The 22,006-nt window shown below is 37.0% G+C and overlaps 1 protein-coding gene across 2 annotated transcripts in view; it reads left to right on the forward strand.

The window, feature by feature from the left end:
• LOC134679652 (vesicular glutamate transporter 1) overlaps positions 1 to 20,745 on the forward strand; it is a 71,153-nt gene extending 50,408 nt beyond the window's left edge. For both annotated transcript variants that reach the window (XM_063538606.1, XM_063538611.1), the window contains 10 exons: positions 7,680 to 7,792; positions 8,296 to 8,435; positions 8,745 to 8,999; positions 10,814 to 11,007; positions 11,430 to 11,592; positions 12,002 to 12,109; positions 12,259 to 12,444; positions 15,484 to 15,669; positions 16,838 to 17,014; positions 17,517 to 20,745. In XM_063538606.1, coding sequence (XP_063394676.1) covers positions 7,680 to 7,792; positions 8,296 to 8,435; positions 8,745 to 8,999; positions 10,814 to 11,007; positions 11,430 to 11,592; positions 12,002 to 12,109; positions 12,259 to 12,444; positions 15,484 to 15,669; positions 16,838 to 17,014; positions 17,517 to 17,726 — 1,732 coding nt within the window. In that variant the 3' untranslated portion in view covers positions 17,727 to 20,745. The remainder of the gene's footprint in view (positions 1 to 7,679; positions 7,793 to 8,295; positions 8,436 to 8,744; positions 9,000 to 10,813; positions 11,008 to 11,429; positions 11,593 to 12,001; positions 12,110 to 12,258; positions 12,445 to 15,483; positions 15,670 to 16,837; positions 17,015 to 17,516) is intronic.
• The last annotated feature ends 1,261 nt before the right edge of the window (positions 20,746 to 22,006 follow it).

Genomic DNA, 22,006 nt, shown 5'->3' on the forward strand with positions numbered 1-22,006 from the left:
TACCTACGGCTGGCTAAAAACTAAGTGCATTCCCTTTGCCAGGGAGGTTTTGGGATTATACTGAGCAACTTTTACTATGGGACCAACCCCGAAATCGCGAAAAAAAATTCCAAAACCTCCCTGGCAACGGGAATGCACTAATTTTTTAGCCACCCTGTATATTTTAACGTGATAGCTAGTGAAATATATCCTTTTATATTTAAAAATAAGCATGACTATCTTAGAGGAAACTAGGTACTTCTACTAGCATACGTAATTTATATTTTGCCTGAATGTAATTATAATTAGTTTGTTAATGTTATTTTTACATTGTCGTATAACGTCTTACAAGAGCGAAAGACAATACTATAACCTTATCAGTCTAGCTAGTGTGAGAGGTAGCCATCAACTACAATCCGTTAATAGAAGGTTTAAAAGTGCAAATATAGTTCTTAATATTATAGCCAATATAATGTAATTAACATATATACCGCGCCGTAAAAACTGATTAATCGATACTTAATAAGATTTACAAAATATCACATAAAAATAAAATGACAATCATGCTAACATGTAATGTAACATTACTAACATTCATCGTAGTCCGGGAGCCGGCTGCATGAAACAAACCTCATCAAAAAATAGAATATACCTACCCTGTAGAGGTACCTGACATTTAGTAGATTCCAACGCACTTGGTCGGCCTAGGCTTAACCTGGCAGATTTTGTACAAATGGCAAAAACGTTGGACAAAAATTCATCAAAAAAAACCTCATCGAAAAATAGAATGAAACTTGTATGGTAGGATACCTGACCTTGAGGACAGTAAAAAAAAAGTGGTCGGCCTCACCTTAGCCTGGCAGTTTTTGCAGTCCGACCAGATTTATTGGGTCACGTGAGAGCTACAATTTACCTCATCGAAAAATAGAATGAAACAAACGGATTATAATAGCTAAAATAAGCCTGTCGACGTATGTCTTGGTCGGCCTCACCTTAACCTGGCAGTTTTTGCAGTCCGACCAGATTTATAAAAAAATCATCAAAAATTTTTTTTAGAAAAATCGTATGAAACTTGTATGGTACGATAGCTGCCCTTGAGAACAGTAAAAAAAAAAGTGGTCGGCCAAATCCTGTGTTGGCAGGTTCCTGTGTCCGACCAATTTTGTGGTACCACGTAAGAGCTACAATTTACCTCATCGAAAAATAGAATGAAACAAACGGATTATAATAGCTAAAATAAGCCTGTTGACGTATGTCTTGGTCGGCCTCACCTTAACCTGGCAGTTTTTGCAGTCCGACCAAATTTATAAAAAAAAACAAAAAATTTTTTTCGAAAAATCGTATGAAACTTGTATGGTAAGATAGCTGCCTTTGAGGACAGTAAAAAAAAAGTGGTCGGCCAAATCCTTTGTTGGCAGGTTCCTGTGTCCGACCAATTTTGTGGTACCACGTGAGAGCTACAATTTACCTCAACGAAAAATAGAATGAAACAAACGGATAATAATAGCTAAAATAAGCCTGTTGACGTAGGTCTTGGTCGGCCTCACCTTAACCTGGCAGTTTTTGCAGTCCGACCAAATTTGTGATACCACGTGGCAGCTAGAATAGGACCACACATGCTGTATTCCATACGCATCATGACTTTGTGTACCTATCTGATGGGCGGGCGTATATGAAACGCCTTCTTGTACGTGCAGGCCGCCTAGCCAAGGTTACAATCGCTATCGCTTCGACAACGAAAAGCATTATGTATCTCTATCACTCTTCCATATGAGTGTGACAGTGACAGTTGCGTTTCGATCGCTACGGAGCGATAGCGATTAGCATCTTGGCTACGCGGCCAGGTGATCCAGGTATACACCAAAGCTTAGTTTTCAATCGAACACTTGTAATATAAGAGGAAAAACTGCACGTGATCCTTCCAAAATTTAAATAAATGGTAAAACGTTCCTCCACGATGTTCTCAACGGGCATCTAGACTGCGTTGGATTGCTGTCACAGTTAGGGCTCCGCGCTCCCACGCGCCGAACTCGTCACACCACACTATTCCATATTCCCTGTCATCGTACCAATTATGGCCAAAATTCTATTCTATTAAATTCTGAGTAGAATCGCACGTACCTATAATAAATCGTTCCAAAACATTGACCCTTTCTTCTCCTCCAGACGTGTTTTCAAATCACAAATTGCAAAGCAACTTTCCTGGTAGTCACGCACTATCACACCCACTTACACACATACACACACACACACACGAACACATAAATTCCAATAAATGCATACAAACTAATAGATTCGCTCGTTTATGTAGGTACTGTATGTATTTTTATTTTACTATTTTTTATTTATTGTTTACGCAAAATTAGAGCTATACCTACTATTTTAGGATTTTTTTTCCAGTTTACAGTTATTATTAATTTTTTCTCTTTTTCCTTGTACCTTAAAGACTTACAAATTAAGTTATATTTACGATTTTTGTACAGCACAAGTTACAAGTCTACCCACAGATGATTTTTTATTATGTATAAATTACAGGAAGTTCTGTTATTGGCTATGCTATAAGTTCTCATGTTTTTTGTATATTATTTTATGTAAACGCTGTTGAACTTCTCAATAAATATAAATAAATAAAAATACACAAGATAACCTCACATATATTAATAGCGGAAGCAGTTATAAAGTTGACCCAAAAAATTTTTATTAAGCTATGAGCTTCATCACATATGTTCCTTGAGTAATTCTAAGCATTTCAAGCCTGGGAGGCAATAAGAAATGTGTGTCTACTCGGATTTGTAATGGATTCAAACTTTCAACCCCTTTTTAACCCTGTTAGGGGATGAATTTTACAAAACGCTGAAATTACTTTTCCTGTCTTTTAATAATATCCCCAAATACAAAGATTCAAGTCCCGCGTTCGAAAATTTTTTTGATATCCATACAAACTTTCAACTCCTTTTTCACCACCTTAGGGGATGAATTTTCAAAAACGCTGAAATTAGTTTTCTTGTATTTTAATAATATATCGTTTTACGAAGTTTCAAATTCCTAGCTTAAAATAAAACTTGAACCCCATACAAACTTTCATCCCCTTTTTAACCCCCTTAGGGGTTGAATTTCTCAAAATCGCTTCTTATCTCTTGTATACTTTATAAATGTAATCTAGTGTGCAAATTTCAACTCTCTATCTTTTGTAGTTTCGGCTCCGCGTAGCAAAAATCTCCAACCAAATTTTTCACCTTTTTACGTTTTTCTTGTAAAATTACTATGAAATTGAAAAAACAAATATCAGAAATGAATTCTACGTCTTTGGTTTATACGAAAATGATACCAAACTTGCCCTAGTACCCACCAGGATCAGAGTAGATTTTTTTTAAAGATGACGGATGGCGGCCGTCTTTGTACCCCACCCTCCCCCCCACTTCAGGCTAGAAATGCTTAGAATTACTCAAATATCAGATGTGATGAAGCTCATAGCTTAATAAAAATTTTTTGGGTCATGTATGGCAGCGTTACATAACTGACTCCAGTATAAGTGATTATCTTATTGTTATTTCTTCGACTCGCAAAGGCGTTATGTTTCCTTCAAACCATTTGATCTTATACATTTCATCTCTTAATGTCCAGCCACAATGTGTTGCATCAAATTTGATGCAAGTGGATTCTGCCGCATACTGCCACATTGAATTTATGAAAGCCGCCCGTAACAAGCCATACGTCAACAGGGTTATTTTAGCTATTATAATCCGTTTGTTTCATTCTATTTTTCGATGAGGTAAATTGTAGCTCTCACGTGGTACCACAAAATTGGTCGGACAGAGGAACCTGCCAACACAGGATTTGGCCGACCACTTTTTTTTTACTGTCCTCAAAGGCAGCTATCGTACCATACAAGTTTCATACGATTTTTCGATAAAAAAAATTTGATGATTTTTTTATAAATTTGGTCGGACTGCAAAAACTGCCAGATTAAGGTGAGGCCGACCAAGACATACGTCAACAGGCTTATTTAAGCTATTATAATCCGTTTGTTTCATTCTATTTTTCGATGAGGTAAATTGTAGCTCTCACGTGGTACCACAAAATTGGTCGGACACAGGAACCTGCAAACACAGGATTTGGCCGACCATTTTTTTTTTACTGTCTTCAAAGGCAGCTATCGTACCATACAAGTTTCATACGATTTTTCGATAAAAAAATTTTGATGATTTTTTCATAAATTTGGTCGGACTGCAAAAACTGCCAGGTTAAGGTGAGGCCCACCAAGACATACGTCAACAGGCTTATTTTAGCTATTATAATCCGTTTGTTTCATTCTATTTTTCGATGAGGTAAATTGTAGCTCTCACGTGGTACCACAAAATTGGTCGGACACAGGAACCTGCAAACACAGGATTTGGCCGACCATTTTTTTTTACTGTCCTCAAAGGCAGCTATCGTACCATACAAGTTTCATACGATTTATCGATAAAAATTTTTTGATGATTTTTTTATAAATCTGGTCGGACTGCAAAAACTGCCAGGTTAAGGTGAGGCCGACCAAGACATACGTCAACAGGCTTATTTAAGCTATTATAATCCGTTTGTTTCATTCTATTTTTCGATGAGGTAAATTGTAGCTTTCACGTGGTACCACAAAATTGGTCGGACACAGGAACCTGCAAACACAGGATTTGGCCGACCATTTTTTTATTACTGTCCTCAAAGGCAGCTATCGTACCATACAAGTTTCACACGATTTTTCGATAAAAATTTTTTGATGATTTTTTTATAAATTTGGCCGGACTGCAAAATCTGCCAGGTTAAGGTGAGGCCGACCAAGACATACGTCAACAGGCTTATTTAAGCTATCATAATCCGTTTGTTTCATTCTATTTTTCGATGAGGTAAATTGTAGCTCTCACGTGGTACCACAAAATTGGTCGGACACAGGAACCTGCAAACACAGGATTTGGCCGACCATTTTTTTTTACTGTCCTCAAAGGCAGCTATCGTACCATACAAGTTTCATACGATTTATCGATAAAAAATTTTTGATGATTTTTTTATAAATCTGGTCGGACTGCAAAAACTGCCAGGTTAAGGTGAGGCCGACCAAGACATACGTCAACAGGCTTATTTTAGCTATTATAATCCGTTTGTTTCATTCTATTTTTCGATGAGGTAAATTGTAGCTCTCACGTGACCCAATAAATCTGGTCGGACTGCAAAAACTGCCAGGCTAAGGTAAGGCCGACCACTTTTTTTTTACTGTCCTCAAGGTCAGGTATCCTACCATACAAGTTTCATTCTATTTTTCGATGAGGTAAATTGTAGCTCTCACGTGACCCAATAAATCTGGTCGGACTGCAAAAACTGCCAGGCTAAGGTAAGGCCGACCACTTTTTTTTTACTGTCCTCAAGGTCAGGTATCCTACCATACAAGTTTCATTCTATTTTTCGATGAGGTTTTTTTTGATGAATTTTTGTCCAACGTTTTTGCCATTTGTACAAAATCTGCCAGGTTAAGCCTAGGCCGACCAAGTGCATTGGAATCTACTAAATGTCAGGTACCTCTACAGGGTAGGTATATTCTATTTTTTGATGAGGTTTGTTTCATGCAGCCGGCTCCCGGACTATCGGTGTGAATTCATTTTTCCACTGACAAAAGTAATAAGCGCGGCTATCAGTCCGCGTCCCTTTGGGCGGTAATGAATCGACGCATAAAGGGCATAACCAAGTGGAAACGAAGGATACGGGGTGTCAGCCCTAGCGCCGGTATGGGACAATAGGGTTTGATTCTTAACTGCGAATCTCTATACATACATTAAACAGACTAAATACCTAGTTGTTAAGGTCTTTTAAACATTAAATATTAACTGACTAGATTAGTTTTTTGAAATATTTTTTTTTGACAAATGATTCTATAATTAGAAGAGTCGGCGCATTCGTATTCTTACTAATATTTTTTTGAGTATTTATTGTAATGGTCGTAATTTATACAATTACGTAAGTATCTAGTCAAGCTTAGGGACACATTATTTTGGAGCTTAGTATGTAGCTTAGTGTTTTGAATTCTCATTTCGTCACATAATAGCATATTTAGCCGAGTGGAAACGTCAGAGTGACAACCCTAGTAAAACTGTTAATGGGACAATGGTCTTAGAATATTATTATTACCTAAGTAAACTGTTAGAGCTAATCACTAGGGTTACCTACTCAGATCATTAAGTTTATGACTCTTGAATAAATAAACAGTTGGTTAATTAGCGCAATTTTTACCATAGGTAGGTACTTCTTTTTTCTTTTACTGCGTTACAGAAAGCGTTAAGTTTACAGAGCATTTGCAATTGAAATATTAATTTCATTGCTTAATTTTAATGTTGACATTAAATTGTGTTTATGTGTTGAAACCTATTACAATAGCTATTTATTTCATACTTTATATTAATACTCACATAAAATACGATCAAAGAGGAATTATCGACAATTAAGCAGCGTCTATCGCAGGTGCAAATAAAATGAAAAATGTAGGATTAAAATCTAGCGTCGACGGGGTGTGTGGGTGACTTAACAATGTAGTAATTGAGATTTGTCGGCGCTCAGGTGCTGGCGTATCGAACAGTATCATAATAGGACATTAATCGAATGGATTTTTAATAAACTCAAAAGCCAATCCAAACCAATTAAAACTCTCGTTACCAATTAAAACTCTCGTTGGGTGTGTTTCGTTGGTGAAGGGCGTCAAACTTGAGTAGGCAAGCCGGAGATAAGACTTATCGGTTAAGGTATTGTACCTATCTGCAAATGGGCTATGTAGTTTCGATAAGATGATTCAAATAACACTGAAAATAGTAGGTATATCGCCCGCGATCAGAGACATGGAGGCTAATCCAAACTTACATTCTGAAATCGATATGATATCTAAATTATGTAGATAATTACTTATCGTTCGCAAATGCATTTCGCTCGTACTTGTTAATACTTACATGTATTGGCATTGGCACGAGCGAGACGCACGGGCGAATAATAGATATAATTTTGATGTCAAAGTGTGAGTTACCGCGGTTTGAGACTAACTGTTTAGTCTTAAGATTAAATACGTTTAAGTATTAAATTTAAACATCATCATAAACCACACCGTAGTATATATAACATTAATAACTTCTTATTAACAGTCGTGAGTAGGAAGTCGTTGATATATTTCGAAAAATTGTACAATTACAACGCGTATGTGCGCTCCGTTTGGGACGCACATGGAGGCCATTAAGCGATGAGATTGAATTAGCAGTGTCGTCGCACGACGCACGTCGCGATTCATTGTTTGCAATCTAATCGCCGCGACACGACAGCTCACGGGAGACTAATTTCGTTAAACTGGAATATCCATGACGCTGGGCTGGGGTAGTGAGCACTTATTTTGCTTTTATGTCTCGTTTAAGGATGTTTTGCAAACTGTGAGATTAGAGTTAGAAACATGGAGACGGTACGGAACCCTAAAATGAATAAAATAATACAGGTCCAGTACTTTCGTTGCTATCGTGAATATGCACTGTAGCATCTTTATGGCCCGGGTGACATAGCCTACATTCCGCTTCCAATAAGGATGACATATTATTTTGTAAATCTGTACCTAGTTGGATTATATTTTTAAAGCATTTTACTTGCGTATTGTAAGTGAATCTTTATATCAATTACTAATGAAGTAATTTTCTTTGTTCCAGGAACAGCCAGTATGAAAACTTTCATGTGGACCAGAAGGGCTACGATCAGATGTACGACGGCGAGGACCTGGAAACACCACCTTCACCCGATCGGCCCCCGCCACGACATATAGGTAGTTTTAAGTATCGAATATTTCTCTAAATAAAAAAAACAGCTTTCTTATCTAATACGAGTACATATAGGAAAGATTCTGTACTCTCAAATTTTGTACTATCCACGAGTGGTGAAGGAATCTTTAGACCGTATGTCTAATGCCGTTGCCATCAGGCTAAGCGAATCACTGTGTTTAGTCTTGTTTATTCTTACAGCACGTCGTGGGCTTATATAGCTTCAGACCAATCTAAGGATTTAAATTGGTAGAGGTTCAGATAATTGTGTTCTGCGGTCCTGACCATGTATTTGTATCACTTTACGCGGAAGAATCAGAGTGACCATGATTATTATGATTCAAGATAGCAATACGTAATTGGTAGACCCTGTTCGAAAAAAAAGAGTCGTGGAATGTATGTTTTTCCTTCCAAACAGACTCTTATTATACTGCAGAGCTTGAGCAGTAGTTTAATCTGTATAAGTTAGATTGCTTGCCCTTCCTCAAAAAGATACATTTTGTTAAAGATAAGTACATCAAAGCGGAGCTGCCATGCCTGAGCGCGCGCTACACGGTGGCGCTGCTCGCCTGCTTCGGCTTCAGCATCATGTTCGGCATGCGCTGCAACATGAGCATGGCCAAGCTCAAGATGACGGAGAAGCATAACGTGAGTCCATGTTACACATAGTAGATAAGTACATCAAAGACTTTATTTGGCTACAACAAGTACAGTTGCTTTTGTTTCAAATTTAAAATTGCACTGTCACAGCGTTTCTTTTCGTCGTAAATGACTAACTATGATCGTCCGTCGTCCCGCCACAGTCTCCGCTGAAGCCTTGCGTTTCGTTGCAACAAGTTGTGTATGCGAAAATTGCTGTGTGGGATCTTTCAATTAATGCTTGTTGAATACCAAAATATAAGATTTCATGCTGATCAAACATCATGGACACATTATAAGACGGACCTTTGTTAACAGACATCAAGCGGCGTCAAAGAAGACACGCCATTCAACTGGACGGTAGAAGTAGAAGCCTCCATCGATTCGTCCTACTTCTTCGGTTACTTCATCACGCAGCTACCGGGTGGTTTCCTGGCGTCCATGTACCCCGCCAACAGGATCTTTGGGGCGGCTATTGTGGCGTCCGCCATCTTTAACATGGCTATCCCTGGCGCCATGGCTGTGGGGCCGACTGCAGTCGTGTTATTGAAGGTTGCGCAGGGATTTGTTGAGGTGAGTCTAAATTAGACTGCTGGTTTGAATTATATTTACAGGTGTCATCTTGTGCTCTATTTATTTAAAACATTTTTTGAAAGCAAATACAATGTGGTAAAAATTGCTTGATTCATTTATTAATTACATACATATTATGCACTTATATAAAGAGTCCTAGGAAAAGAAAACGACAGGTATGAGTTAGTTTTTATGGTTACATATTTATATTATTTAAGAGACGCTTTTGTAATATGAGAAAAGGTAGGTAGGATTAAATATCAAAAGCATTACTACGGCCCTGAAACTCTTCTTCTAAGTACCTACAAATATAAATGCTTCTTTTACTTCTTTAAAATTTCGGAAAAATAGGAGTACCGATTCGATTGTAAATTGTAAACAAGAATGCATTGTGTAAGAGCACATATTACTCATACCATAATAATAGAACAAAGAGGGTGAAGATGAACATGTAACAAGTAAAACGTCATACGTTTAAAATTTTGAACATTTGGCATTGGTCGGATCGTGCCGTCGCATGATGAGGCCTATTACGAACGCTCCGAATTTCGAGGGCCCGTCGATCTTTCCGCTCGTCACGTTTGGATTTTACTCCCCTCCTGTAGACAAACAACATTTTGCATATTACAGCTTTTCTACATGGTGTAATGTAGTCTTTAGGAATGCATTAGCAGCGCGTTAGTGCCGCTCGGCGGAAGCGGTCGGTGCGATCCCTTATTAATAAGTGTAAACAGCGTCGGATAATGATATTAGCATAATAGTGGTCATGCATTTATTAATCATAAATCAGAGCTAAAGATAGAGTCGTCTTTTATATAAAGATGTTGTATTAAAAGTGTAAGAAGCGGTACGTTATAACCTACTAAACATATTATCAAAAACGGTGCGAAAAACAAATTAAAGCATTCACTGCTAAGCTACACTTTGTGAGATACTATTCGCTCGAAAAAGCGATAGTTTACTCATAGGTCAGATTTTCAAGGAAATATGTTCTTAAAATATACTTGATTCTTAATTTTTTATTTAATAATAATAAAGGAATGTTTTGAATTTAAATCCTCGTATTTCTTTTTTTAATTTGCTATTTTCTATATTCTAGACGCTGATCGTCCCTGTAATACTGTTGGTTTTTTCACAATTTTTACATAACGAGTATAGGTATATGGTATTCCCATTTGGATCACATTTAAGAGGTTTTACAATTTAGCCTCCACCGTATCCATTCTTAATCGCTCTCAAGTACAGTCGGCATCGATTCCGATGTTCAAAAGCCTCTTTAGGATTACGCCCGGGCCCCGTTGCCATGGCGACGTATTTGCGCGCCCGTGTATCGCGTCTTAGCTGACTCTTCAATACCCATGATATCCCCTTAAATCTAATCATTGATAACTATAGATATACTGACAAACGAATCCTATTCTATGGGATGCTTTGAGAAGATTTTCTATTGACTGATGTATCTTACAGAAATCTTTAGATATAAGTACATACTTATAGAACTTGTATATTTAGGTACTTACTTATATTTTTCATGAAGTAGGTATAGTATTCAATTAAAATTTTATTAGTATGTGTATTCATTTTTTGAAATACTAAGTATGGCTTTGAGGTTAGAACGTGTGTTTAGGTACGACAAAATTTTATTGGACTGCTGATTTAAAATATATCCTAAAAAAAATTAGGTACGAACAGCCAAAAGTTACCTGACAGTTTTTTATATGTGTAAGTGAACACAAACGTCGCAAACACCTTAACTCCGCTCTTGGAGATAAAATACCTATTTAAGGCGTTAGCCAAATTAATTATCTATTCAGGGTGTGACATATCCTTCATGCCACGGCATCTGGCGCATGTGGGCGCCTCCGCTGGAGCGCTCGCGGCTGGCCACGCTGGCCTTCTGCGGGACTTATGCCGGCATCGTCATTGGCATGCCACTCTCTGGAATGCTGTCAGATTACATCGGCTGGCAGGCGCCGTTCTACTTCTACGGGGTCTTCGGTCTTATATGGTGAGTTTAGAATCGTTCTTGTGAAGGATGTATCTTGAGTTTTATAGTCATAATACTATAGCAAAATGCCTTGCCTTCTTGGAAGATTTTGCGGGCACTGGCGTGCCGCTCTTGGGGATAATTCTCTAGTAGATACCAATGTACTACTAGAAAAGTAATCCCAAAATCGGTAAAGGCTCATAGAAAGTTGCAAATACTGAAAGGCGCCGTTCCACTTATATGAGGTGTTTGTCTCATATAGTGGCTATGAAATTCGGGTAGCATTGCCTGCCGTCAATAATAATGTGAAAATGATATCATAAAATATAATTTTAATAATGTAACTTACTTGGTCTTGTCCAATTAATTCTAAAAACTTTTTTTATAGATGGTTCTTGCTAGTCATTGTTATCGCTGCGCTGACTCTGTTTGTTACTGTGCAGGTATACAATGTGGCTGTGGCTGGTGTTCGAGCGGCCGAGCAAGCACCCCCACATCTCTGGCAAGGAGATGGCCTACATCGAGCAGTCCCTCGGCACCGCCTCGCAGGCCCCCATGCCCAGCTTTTGGGGCACGCCGTGGAAGGCCTTTTTTACTTCGCCCCCAGTAAGGGTTACCCCACATATATCGACGCGGAATCGGCAAAATCCGATATAAAAAAGGTTTATGTCTGCGCGATAAGAGCGAAATAAAGGTTGTCATTCGGCTTGGCTCGCATCGGCTGGCGCCTGCGGACGCATCGACGGCTTTTTCGCTCTTATTGCATGGCCATAAAGCTTTTTCCTATCGGATCTTGCCGAATGCGCGAATATTTGCGAATATTTGGGGAGACACGTCGACATTATACATGCTACTCTTATTTTGTTTCACAATACTGATTGTCGTAACAGCCGTACAATAATCTTCGTGTGAAACTTTTCGATCTTAAGGCACTTGATCTTTTTAATCGTGTGCCAGTTTTTTTATCTAGATGATGTTTTGAGTGTTTATAATCATTTATTTTTTTTTGTTTCAGGTATACGCCATTATTGTAGCGAATTTCTGCAGAACATGGAATTTCTGTTTGCTAGTTATTTTCCAGTCTGCATATTTTAATTCAAGATTTCAAATGCAAATCACAGAGGTGAGTAACCAACGAAGTTACCGAAGTTAAGTGTTTAGAAACGGCTGTCCAAGCCGTTTCACTCAACTAAATGCCTAACTATAAATGATGCCTTGTTATTTTTTTTGTCTTGGCCAAACTTACTTTGGTATGGTATCTTGTTGTTATAGTCTGGCTTCGTGGGCGCTATCCCTCACTTGATCATGACGTCACTGGTGCCGATCGGCGGCATGCTGGCCGACTACCTGCGCAAGAGTGGCACGATGACCACCACCAACGTGCGCAAGCTGTTCAACTGTGGAGGGTTCGGGCTGGAGGCGTTCTTCTTTGTACTTGTTGCCTATGCTGATAATAAGGTGAGCTTCTGTATATATGTATAGTCAACATTTAATGAACCCTTAATAAAGGAGAAGGATCTCAGAAAATACGAAAAATTTCATTCCACCATTTTTGTTTAAAATCTAAATCATGTTGCCTAGTATAAAAGTATTTGTATAAATTATTGTTCATACATGAAGTGTGTGTGTTTGTCTTTTAGTGGGTTGAAGTTGACAAACCGCTATTACATAGGTAATTTGCTATCGTATTTTGTTTTCTGTGAAAAGAAGGGCCCCTAAATATTCGTGATACCCACTTAACTACACGCACACATACTTGATCAGTTTTTTAGAGCACCGTACAAAACTTTGTTCACGGTGCTCTTATGGGATCACTTCGGTCTTGCAAATCGGTTAAAAAATGCGTTTTTCTCAAATACCGTTTGATGTAGGTACCTGAAATTTGGAATAGTTATGGCAAGTACCATCACTAACACTGTGAATAAGTCGAAACTGCTTATTTCTGATTTTAGGGGGAAATTTAGGGGTTAAGAGGGGTAGGTTGAATTTTATTTTCAATTGTAAGAATCGTGTGAGGTACCATTAGAAAGCTTGCAAAAAATTGAGTCGATGGACTGATTTTGACTTCATTTTAGAATGCAATAGTTTCGATAAAAAATGCATTTAAAGTTGCAAGTTTTCATACAAAAATTTTCACCTCTGTCCTGGCGATTTTCGGGAAAACTATAGCTAACAGGCATGAGGCAGCTGACCAGTCAATATCCAACTAAAACGAGTATGGAGACGGCGGGAAAATTATCAGGTTAACTCTAACTTTATTAGTTTTTAAACTGCAGCCTGATCTTTGGTTGCTTAGGGCTAGCTAACTGATGCTTACACTGGTCATTCATATTAAAAAGTAGTTTTAGTAAGTAAGATCCTTACTTAAAACTTTGGCATTGAAATTTATGACTTATGTCTTTGATACAAAGTTTAATTCTACTTACTTACTTTTGTGAGATATTTCATTTTTTTTCTGAATAGCCTACTATAAGTATGAGAGAGTAAAAGATCTGCAAAATGCAACCTTGTTAGAAAGCAAATAAGTTTAAATTTCGAACGGGCTTTCCAACCAATGGACTATCGCAGTGTGCTCAGTAAGAATCATATTTATTATTGGAGTTTATCAGTTCAAATTTAAATTAAGAATTCCGTTCTTCACTGTCGTTGTGTTTTTTTTTCACATTAGAGCACATAGAGTTAGTAAAGCGAATAGAGATAATAAAGTCATTCAATATTTATTAACAGCTCTGGCGTCATCTACCTATAGATTTTACTGAGAGTATCTGATTCGCCGAAACAGTACATTCCTTTTCATTAAGTACCATTACATTTATGTATTAATTGTATAAAGTACCTACCTATGTATATATTTGAACCGATCGGTGAGAGCAGCAACTAGATACTGTTCTGTTACGAAAAATAAAATAAAAATCACAATTCACAGTTTTTGGAAACAAAGGTAAAGTTGACGAAATATAAAGTAAACCGATCTTGATCAAACTTGTTTGAGTGACAAAAATGTCAGTTAAGATTTGGTACTCATGAATTCCAGTTCTACTAAAATATTTTTGCTTTTAAAAACTGATGTACCTACAATAAGTCCAAAATTGTCCGGTAAGTTAGATTTATATTCAAATTATACGCAATTCTTTGTAGCAACTCCGCCAAGTGGACGGAAACAGGTACTGGACGGCAACCTAACGCAGTTACCCTACTTGTACTAAAACTTAGACATTCTCTTTATTCATCATTCTTCTTAGGCTAGGGTTTTTATAATATGAATATAAAAGTAAAATATAAAAACACTTACAAAACAATAAAAAATACATATAAAGACATTATAAAAAACCTAACCTAGGGTGCCGCCGGCAAACTTAGACATTTATTATTAGGTACTTATTTCTGTGACTTTTATGAAACTTGAGCAAATTGATTAATACTTTACGTTAATTACATTTTGAGTCAGAAACAAGCCTAACGTCAAAAACCGAGAAATGCCGAATCACAGACTTAATTGTAATATTATTCCTTTTTGAGTCGTGCCTGCCCAGTCTACAAGTTTAAAATACAACAATTGCGACTATATCAAAGATTATGAGGCTGTATGTATACCCAGTATTTTTGACGGATTTAGTTTTTCATGCTCGAAGTTGCCTGTCAACTCTGACGTATATTAAATTGTCAACTATTTTGGTGTTTGAAAGAATCAATAATTTTGGCAAAGTGCCGTGGCAGAAAAAGCCATTCTCACAAAAAAAGAATCAATAATAATGAAAATGTTCAGACAAGTGGAAGAATATACATACTTCAATATGTTATGGATGCTAGTAAGATATAAAAACAACAGTTTAGCGGGATGTCAGTTTACGAAATGGTTTGTACAAATTACAGAGAAATTCATAATAATTTGTTTCTACTAGAAATGTGCCTTCACCAAACGTTTTAGATAAACGGTATTAGGCCTATATTATATAAACGTTCTTGATTTCGGTTGGCCGAAATGGGACTTACGATTTTTCCTCTTTCACCTCCAAGATGAGGTTGATTGTTAGTGTTAGAAAGCTGTAATTTGGTATGGATATACAATCAACCCGACAAGGTGGTAAATAAAATCTTTAATCTCTAAAAAATATATCTAAGGTAGAAGCTTTGTAACTTCTACATTACCTATACTAGCCCAGAGGATTTTAATAAAAGTCCAAACTCCAAGGTCCCAGAGCTCCCAGACATTACCTTCTTATTTCCTAGTCAATAAAATGTACTTATGGGATAAATTAGTATTAGTATCCAAACTTAAAACCACCTAGGGATGTGTCGTACGGTGCTCTGAACACCGTAGTCTCGACTTCGTGCTTGGCCAATTATTTTAATTGGTCTAAACACACACACATGGGTCTAAAATATTCTTCCTAAAAGACGAATCCCGACATTGCTCTCACAAAAGACAGATCATTGTACACGGTATATTTCACATCATTATAATGTCTTCAATTAATCCTAATTTCTCTTTGTCAGTACGTGGCGACTATAGAACTGACGCTGGGCGTGGCATGCAGCGGTTTTGCCATCTCCGGCTACAATGTGAACCATCTGGACATCGCGCCGCGATACGCCTCCATCCTCATGGGCCTGTCTAACGGCATCGGCACCATCGCCGGCTTTGTGGTGCCTATTGTCATCAACTACATCACACAGGAGAAGGTGGGTGAACATAGTGTGGAAAGTCCACATCTCTGACCACTTTATTGAGGCATTCTTTAAACCGAATTTTTATGTTAACTGAGTGAGCTGAAGGCATGCCTATTGTCAGGAAAATGCCATGCTCAGTGTTGTTTTAACCTTTTAACCGCCAGGAATTTTTGAGCGAGCGTGCTCGTGTCGCCATCGGCAGTAATTGTACGACGCAGAGTAAGGTTAGCATAGTTACGGGAGTTATAAATGTGCTGTAAAAACTAAATCAGATCTTTGTCTTATTTATCAGACTGTGGCGAAATGAGCTGGATATGTAATGTCTTATATATCAGACTCTGGCGGTTAAAGGGTTAATGCGAACATGTTATTCGAGTAGCTAATATTATAGACGAAAGATAGGAAATATTGGAAGGACTGTTATTATTATGCTTATGTTATCGATATCAAGTAAGAAAACCGTTCTATTTCTTAAAATGTTTTCCCCTGCATTCTATTCGATCCGTAAAATGAACATAATGTAAAAACGACGACATCTATTCACAGATGAAATTATTTTGCATTTCCTGCCTCAGTTTAAAGTCCTTACGTTACATTGAAATGAAAGCGGCCCCCACCGTATCGCTTCTCGGCGATAGCTGGCGCAACAAAAAGGACATTCGGCCGTGGCTAATTTTAAAAAGGAAATCGAGCTCCGAGCGAGTTGTGTTCGGAATATGAAATGAATCGCTTTGTGGGTGCGCGGCGATGCGTTACTCCGGAGTATGAAACAGTATTTATGAGTTAGCACTTTATTATGGTGCTTTCCTGCTGCGGTAGTGCGCTTCGATACCTTTGTTTTATGCATTAACGTTGGGATAAATATATTAAGAACGTCTATTTGTGTTGATTCAGGCTGTGTTAAGGTATGTACAGTCACCATCAGATATATCGGAGCGGATAAGGTGTTCACAAATATCTGAAAAAAGCCTCTATTATCATGGGTCATGACATTAGAGTGCGTGTTCAGATATTTTTGAGCATCTTGACAGCTCCGATATATCTGCATGATGGCGACTGTACATTGTTTTAAAAGGGGGTCAATAAAAAAACCCTGATTACGATTAGATACCTCTACTACATATTTGACTGTGTTTCAAAATATTTGCAACCAAATATCTGACATTGGTATATCGTGCAGGACAAACTCGAGAAAGCAATAACAGAATGGCGCGAGGTGTTTTTAATGGGCGCGACGGTACACTTCATCGGCATCACCATCTACGGTATATTCGCGTCGGGCGAGCTGCAGTCGTGGGCTGAACCACCGCCTTCTTACGAGTCGCCTGTCAAGTCTAAGGACCATGAGACCACCTTCGTAAGTACTAATGATCGTGTATATATTGTCTATATTGTCGAATCATCGCGTCGTGGGCCGAGCCACCGATCTTAGGTACGTATCACCTGTCAAGTCTAAAAACCATGAGACCATCTTCGTAAGATTAACAATCTCGTATACTGTCTCATCTTATAATCGACAGCGCTATTGACATGGATGAAGCTGTGGCATTTATTGTGTCACCTGTGGATTACAGGAGCTTGAGTTTACCTTCGTAAGTGACTGTTACATAACTGTATACTTACTGTCGCTAATACTTTACGCTGTGATGCTTTATACTGATAAAGCTTTGCACCAGTTGTTGGTAGTATAAAACTTTGCACAGAAATGGTTGGGCCAGACGTTTACGGTTTAACAAGGTCATAAGCAAGTGGCTTGAAATTAATATTAAATTTTGAACTGGATTAATGAAATTAAAAACCTACTTCCTAAAAGATTCTGGGGAAAACGGTAAGCTTATATACTTTTTTGTTAAATCTAGATGGGCAACCCATCGGCGCCGCTAAAGAGCAGCTCACCACCCGGGTACGGTGCGGTGGCGCCGCCGCGCCCGCCCGCGCCCGGCGCCGCGCCCGCGCCGCAGGCCCACGTGCCCAACAACCCCTTCGTGTCCGGCGCCTTCTACCAGGCGGAGCCCGTGCAGCCCCCGGCCCAACAGTACCCCGAGCTCACGGATGACGGCACTTACTAGGTTGTAGCTCAATGCGGTACTAGACTTGAGGTTTGATTTTCAGCTCCATCAATTTCCAGAAAAATTATAAACTGAAATTGATGTCTTATAAGAAAAAAATACCAAGCCCTTCAGTGGCACTTAGTATAGAATATCTATTTCAGTTTATAATTTATATGTAGTGGTGTGACTACCTAAAAACACATTCGATTTGTTCCCAAAGTTTCATAAAAATGATTTGTTAGGTGATTTCATACAGTTGGGTGTCGTCATAATAAAATCTCGACTACTGTTGTAAAGTTTCTCGAAATATTCAAAGAAAGTATTTCAACACAATATGATGCGCGATGAACTTTCCTGCAATCTCAAGACTTAACTTATGACTAACCGAATAAAAATCATACTTCTTGTCTAGTATTATATTGAGGTTTATGATTTTCTATCACTGATTTCGAAGATTTTGTGCTCAGTATAGTATTTTCCAACTAGTTGACCACTCGATGCGAGCGCCGCCCCTTGCTCGGGTGGTGAACTAGTCATAAACGAGTAGATAGGTGAAATTACATGTGCTGTTACTCTCGCCATGGTTAGCTTGTACTACGTCATATCGTTATAGAAATTAACAGTACCTGTTCAGATCTTCATTATTTTTCTATGCACCTGGTCATTGTGCTATATCGTATTCATATTAAAATCCGTTCAGGTTGAAGTCTGTTTTGTTGCTCGGTCTAAACCGTGCTGATTTTCCTTATAGCTTAAATAAGTCTCGTTAAGTATCGTTATATTTATTGACATATCATCAAGTAATAAATATACCTTAGGATCGTTTTATTTTTACTTCATTTTCTTTTAAGGTGTGTGACTATTTGAACAGCTTCGTTCAGGGATTATGTGCGATTACTCTTTTTTAGTATAATCAACCAAGCACATAATTAAACCAAGTTGACAATTGTCATCTGACACTGACAATCCAATGGTGTCTAGTGACCATTGATTTGTTGTATCTTATAAATAAACAACAAACTGTCATTGTAAGGTTACAATTGTCAAAATAGTAAAATATGCCATGGTCTAGATATTTATTTTAATCACTCCTGTCGTAACTATCCCGAGCCTGAGCAAATGAGAACACACGTTACTGAATGTTAAATGCATGAGTCCCATATATATGTATACATTGCTCTCTTGTTGCTAATTGTTGTAAAATGTTTATATCTTTACAAATAAATATGTAATTAAATTGTTCAAATTTAGATTTACCTGTACCTATTTGAAATATATAATATAACAATATTATAGATGTAGAAATATATTATGTACTTACTAGGGAATGTTAACTACACAGAGGGAAGTAATGCAATCATTGTTTTATAATTACACGTGTATTGTTTGCGAGCTTTGTGTTGAGATTATTGCATTAAATTTCTCATTGAGTTTAAAAAACGTTACAAAAAATACAACGCATTAATACATTTTACATTTTGAGCTTTGTGATTGCTTGTAATATATTATAAGTCATTTAGAAGGATCATTAGTTGAAATATTAGTTATAATATAGGTACTTATAATATCCAATGTACGTATATAATATCAGTAGTATCTGTGCTGTTAAGGACTTTGTTATCACAATGCTTTGAATTTGTATATATGTAGCAAATTTTCATAAATATATTTTATGGGTCTGCAATCTAAAACACATTTCCCCGTCTTCCTAGAGTAACTAGATCTATATGTAATAAGATTAAAGAAAGTATTTAATCTAAGGTAAATAAGGTTAAAGATATAAAGTAAGTATACCAAAGGAGTTGAAAATGAGTGTCATTTTGTTATTTTTTGTTATTATTGTAGTTAAGCTTTGTCAAGTGCAACAATCCATTGAGTTTTCTCTACCTGGGCGTTTTTAGAAATTAATATTGAAAACCTGATTATTTCACATCTGGACGTTCTTGAGCTCATTCTACTCACAATCGACAGCATTCTCCATCCCACCATTAAAAAAAGATGTCCCAAAATGTCCATTCCATTACGTCACGTTTTAGTATGAAAAATTTTTCACTTATATGTGCATGACGTAGTGGAATATACAATTTTCATACAAATTTTTGGGACATTTTATTTTATCATCAGAATTGAATATGCTAGTGATTCTGAGTTGAAAGAACCCAAAAACACCGGGATCTGTGAGAATCGGGTTTTCGATATTTATTTCTGAAAACGCCCACCTATCAGAGATTCGTTCATGAATATAAGTTATATTTTGTTAGTAGGCATGTGATGTGTGTGCTTCAGTTTCAGTAATTCAACCACATAGTCAATAATGTGATAATAGATCTTTAAGAAGCAAAAATGAAAGTATTGATGATAATAATAAAATTAATAACTCTACGGAAATAATATTCTCATGAATCTCGTGCAACATTAGCATTATTTATAACTAATATTGACACTTTAGGTATAGGTGTAGATTGTTTACAATCCCAAATCACGGATCTCATTGCAGGCAACATGCACGTAAGTAGTTAGTATTATACTCATATTATCCACCTGTAAATACCACCCAGTTCATTATAAACATGCACTTTTGTAAATACATATGCACACCTTAGAATAAGTCTAAAGTACCCAAAGTTTATGATTATCCTTACTCACCTATTGGATGTAAATACACAGTTAGTGTAATGCATGACACAATATTGCTTTAAAATATTTATTTTCACTTTATGGTTTCTGGGTTTAAAGCACGGCACCAATTTTCAGTCTCACCTTCACTAGTAGACTCGCACGTTGCACTTTACCTACTCAAAGGTCTACATATATTATAATCAAGTCGTAGTGAACTATTCACGTCAAAAAGCTCCCATATCTAGAGGAGCTGACTGCAGCGATGCAATCTCGCTGATCAACAAACTATTCCCACTATTGGTGTTTGAACTAACAAAACTTTGTGGCTTACTTGACAATATAGCTCCACGGCAACCTACATTCACAGGGTATGCGTCAACGACAATATGGAAAAGCAGGTTTGTGACAATAATTCATGACTGATGTTGGATAAGAGACTAGCGTAAGAACACTTGTTATGCGGTGCACGTTAAGATTAGAAAATGTGTGCAAAATATACGAAAGAATAGATGCCGTTATTTTAACCCAGGCGACTATAACTTTAGTAGTTAGATATAGTTAAACAAACTAATGGCCACTGCCATCATGCAGGCCACATATATTTTCGATGTTATACGGTCTTCTACTCTAATTTTATTCAATGGAAGATAGATATTAACGCTAAGACAATGAGATGTTGGAGATGGGGTCCCTTTGTTTCCCATAAAGTTTTTAGTCATAATGTATTGTTTGTCATATTATCGTTAGTCATAAAACTGAAACCGTTAACTTTTCAGGATTTTCCTAAGGTTATTCTATAAATAGGTTAGGTTAGGTTAGGTTTGTTTTATGGCAATCCTGAAAAGTTACGCGTTTCTGAGAAAAACCAATTATGACTAACGAAAATTCGGACAAACAATACATTATGACTTAAAACTATTTGGGAAACAATAGAGACCCGTTGGAGATAGCATGCATAACTTAGTAAAGTCTTAATGTTTTAGAGAAATGCGCATTTGGTAAAAACAATATAAGTAATTATTATTTATATACGAGTACATTATAGCCAGGTTAGGTCGTACTTAATATTATTAGTTGGTTTGTTGGACATGGGTGAGAATTATCATAGGTCTAGGCATGTTAGATAATCAGGAAAACTGTGCTTTACCTGATTGCTAGGCGCTGATTCGAGTAGTTCAGTGAAACTTTGTCTAAACATATCTGTGAGTTTTTTTTTTACTTTCCAAAGAGATATAAAATTGTAGTAACTAACATCATTTATTATTTTCATGTCATTAGATTCATGACTTAAATTATAATATAGAGCAAGTGGTTGTTTTAAAGAATCTCTACACCGTCAATTTCTGTGTTGTAAAATATTTTTACTAACTTTTAAAATATTACTTGAATGTGTAGTATTTTGTATCATGACTAGAAAGTTAATAATTTTAGCAATAATGCAATTGTTTAAAGTGATGTTGACGATCATTCTTAAACTAACAGGTATCTCAGTTCTTTTCAAAGACTGTGGAACTTTGATAAAACGTTTGGATTTTAAAGAATTTGTATATTTGATATGAGCTAGAAAAATATATAAATGTGAAAATATCAATTATGATAATTCAAATGACATAAAGATTTTAAGTGTCATATTTCTAGTTCTTATGTTGTGACTACTTTTATTACAGGTAGGCAAATGT

Source organism: Cydia fagiglandana, chromosome 1, assembly GCF_963556715.1.
Source record: "Cydia fagiglandana chromosome 1, ilCydFagi1.1, whole genome shotgun sequence".
NCBI lineage: Eukaryota > Metazoa > Arthropoda > Insecta > Lepidoptera > Tortricidae > Cydia > Cydia fagiglandana.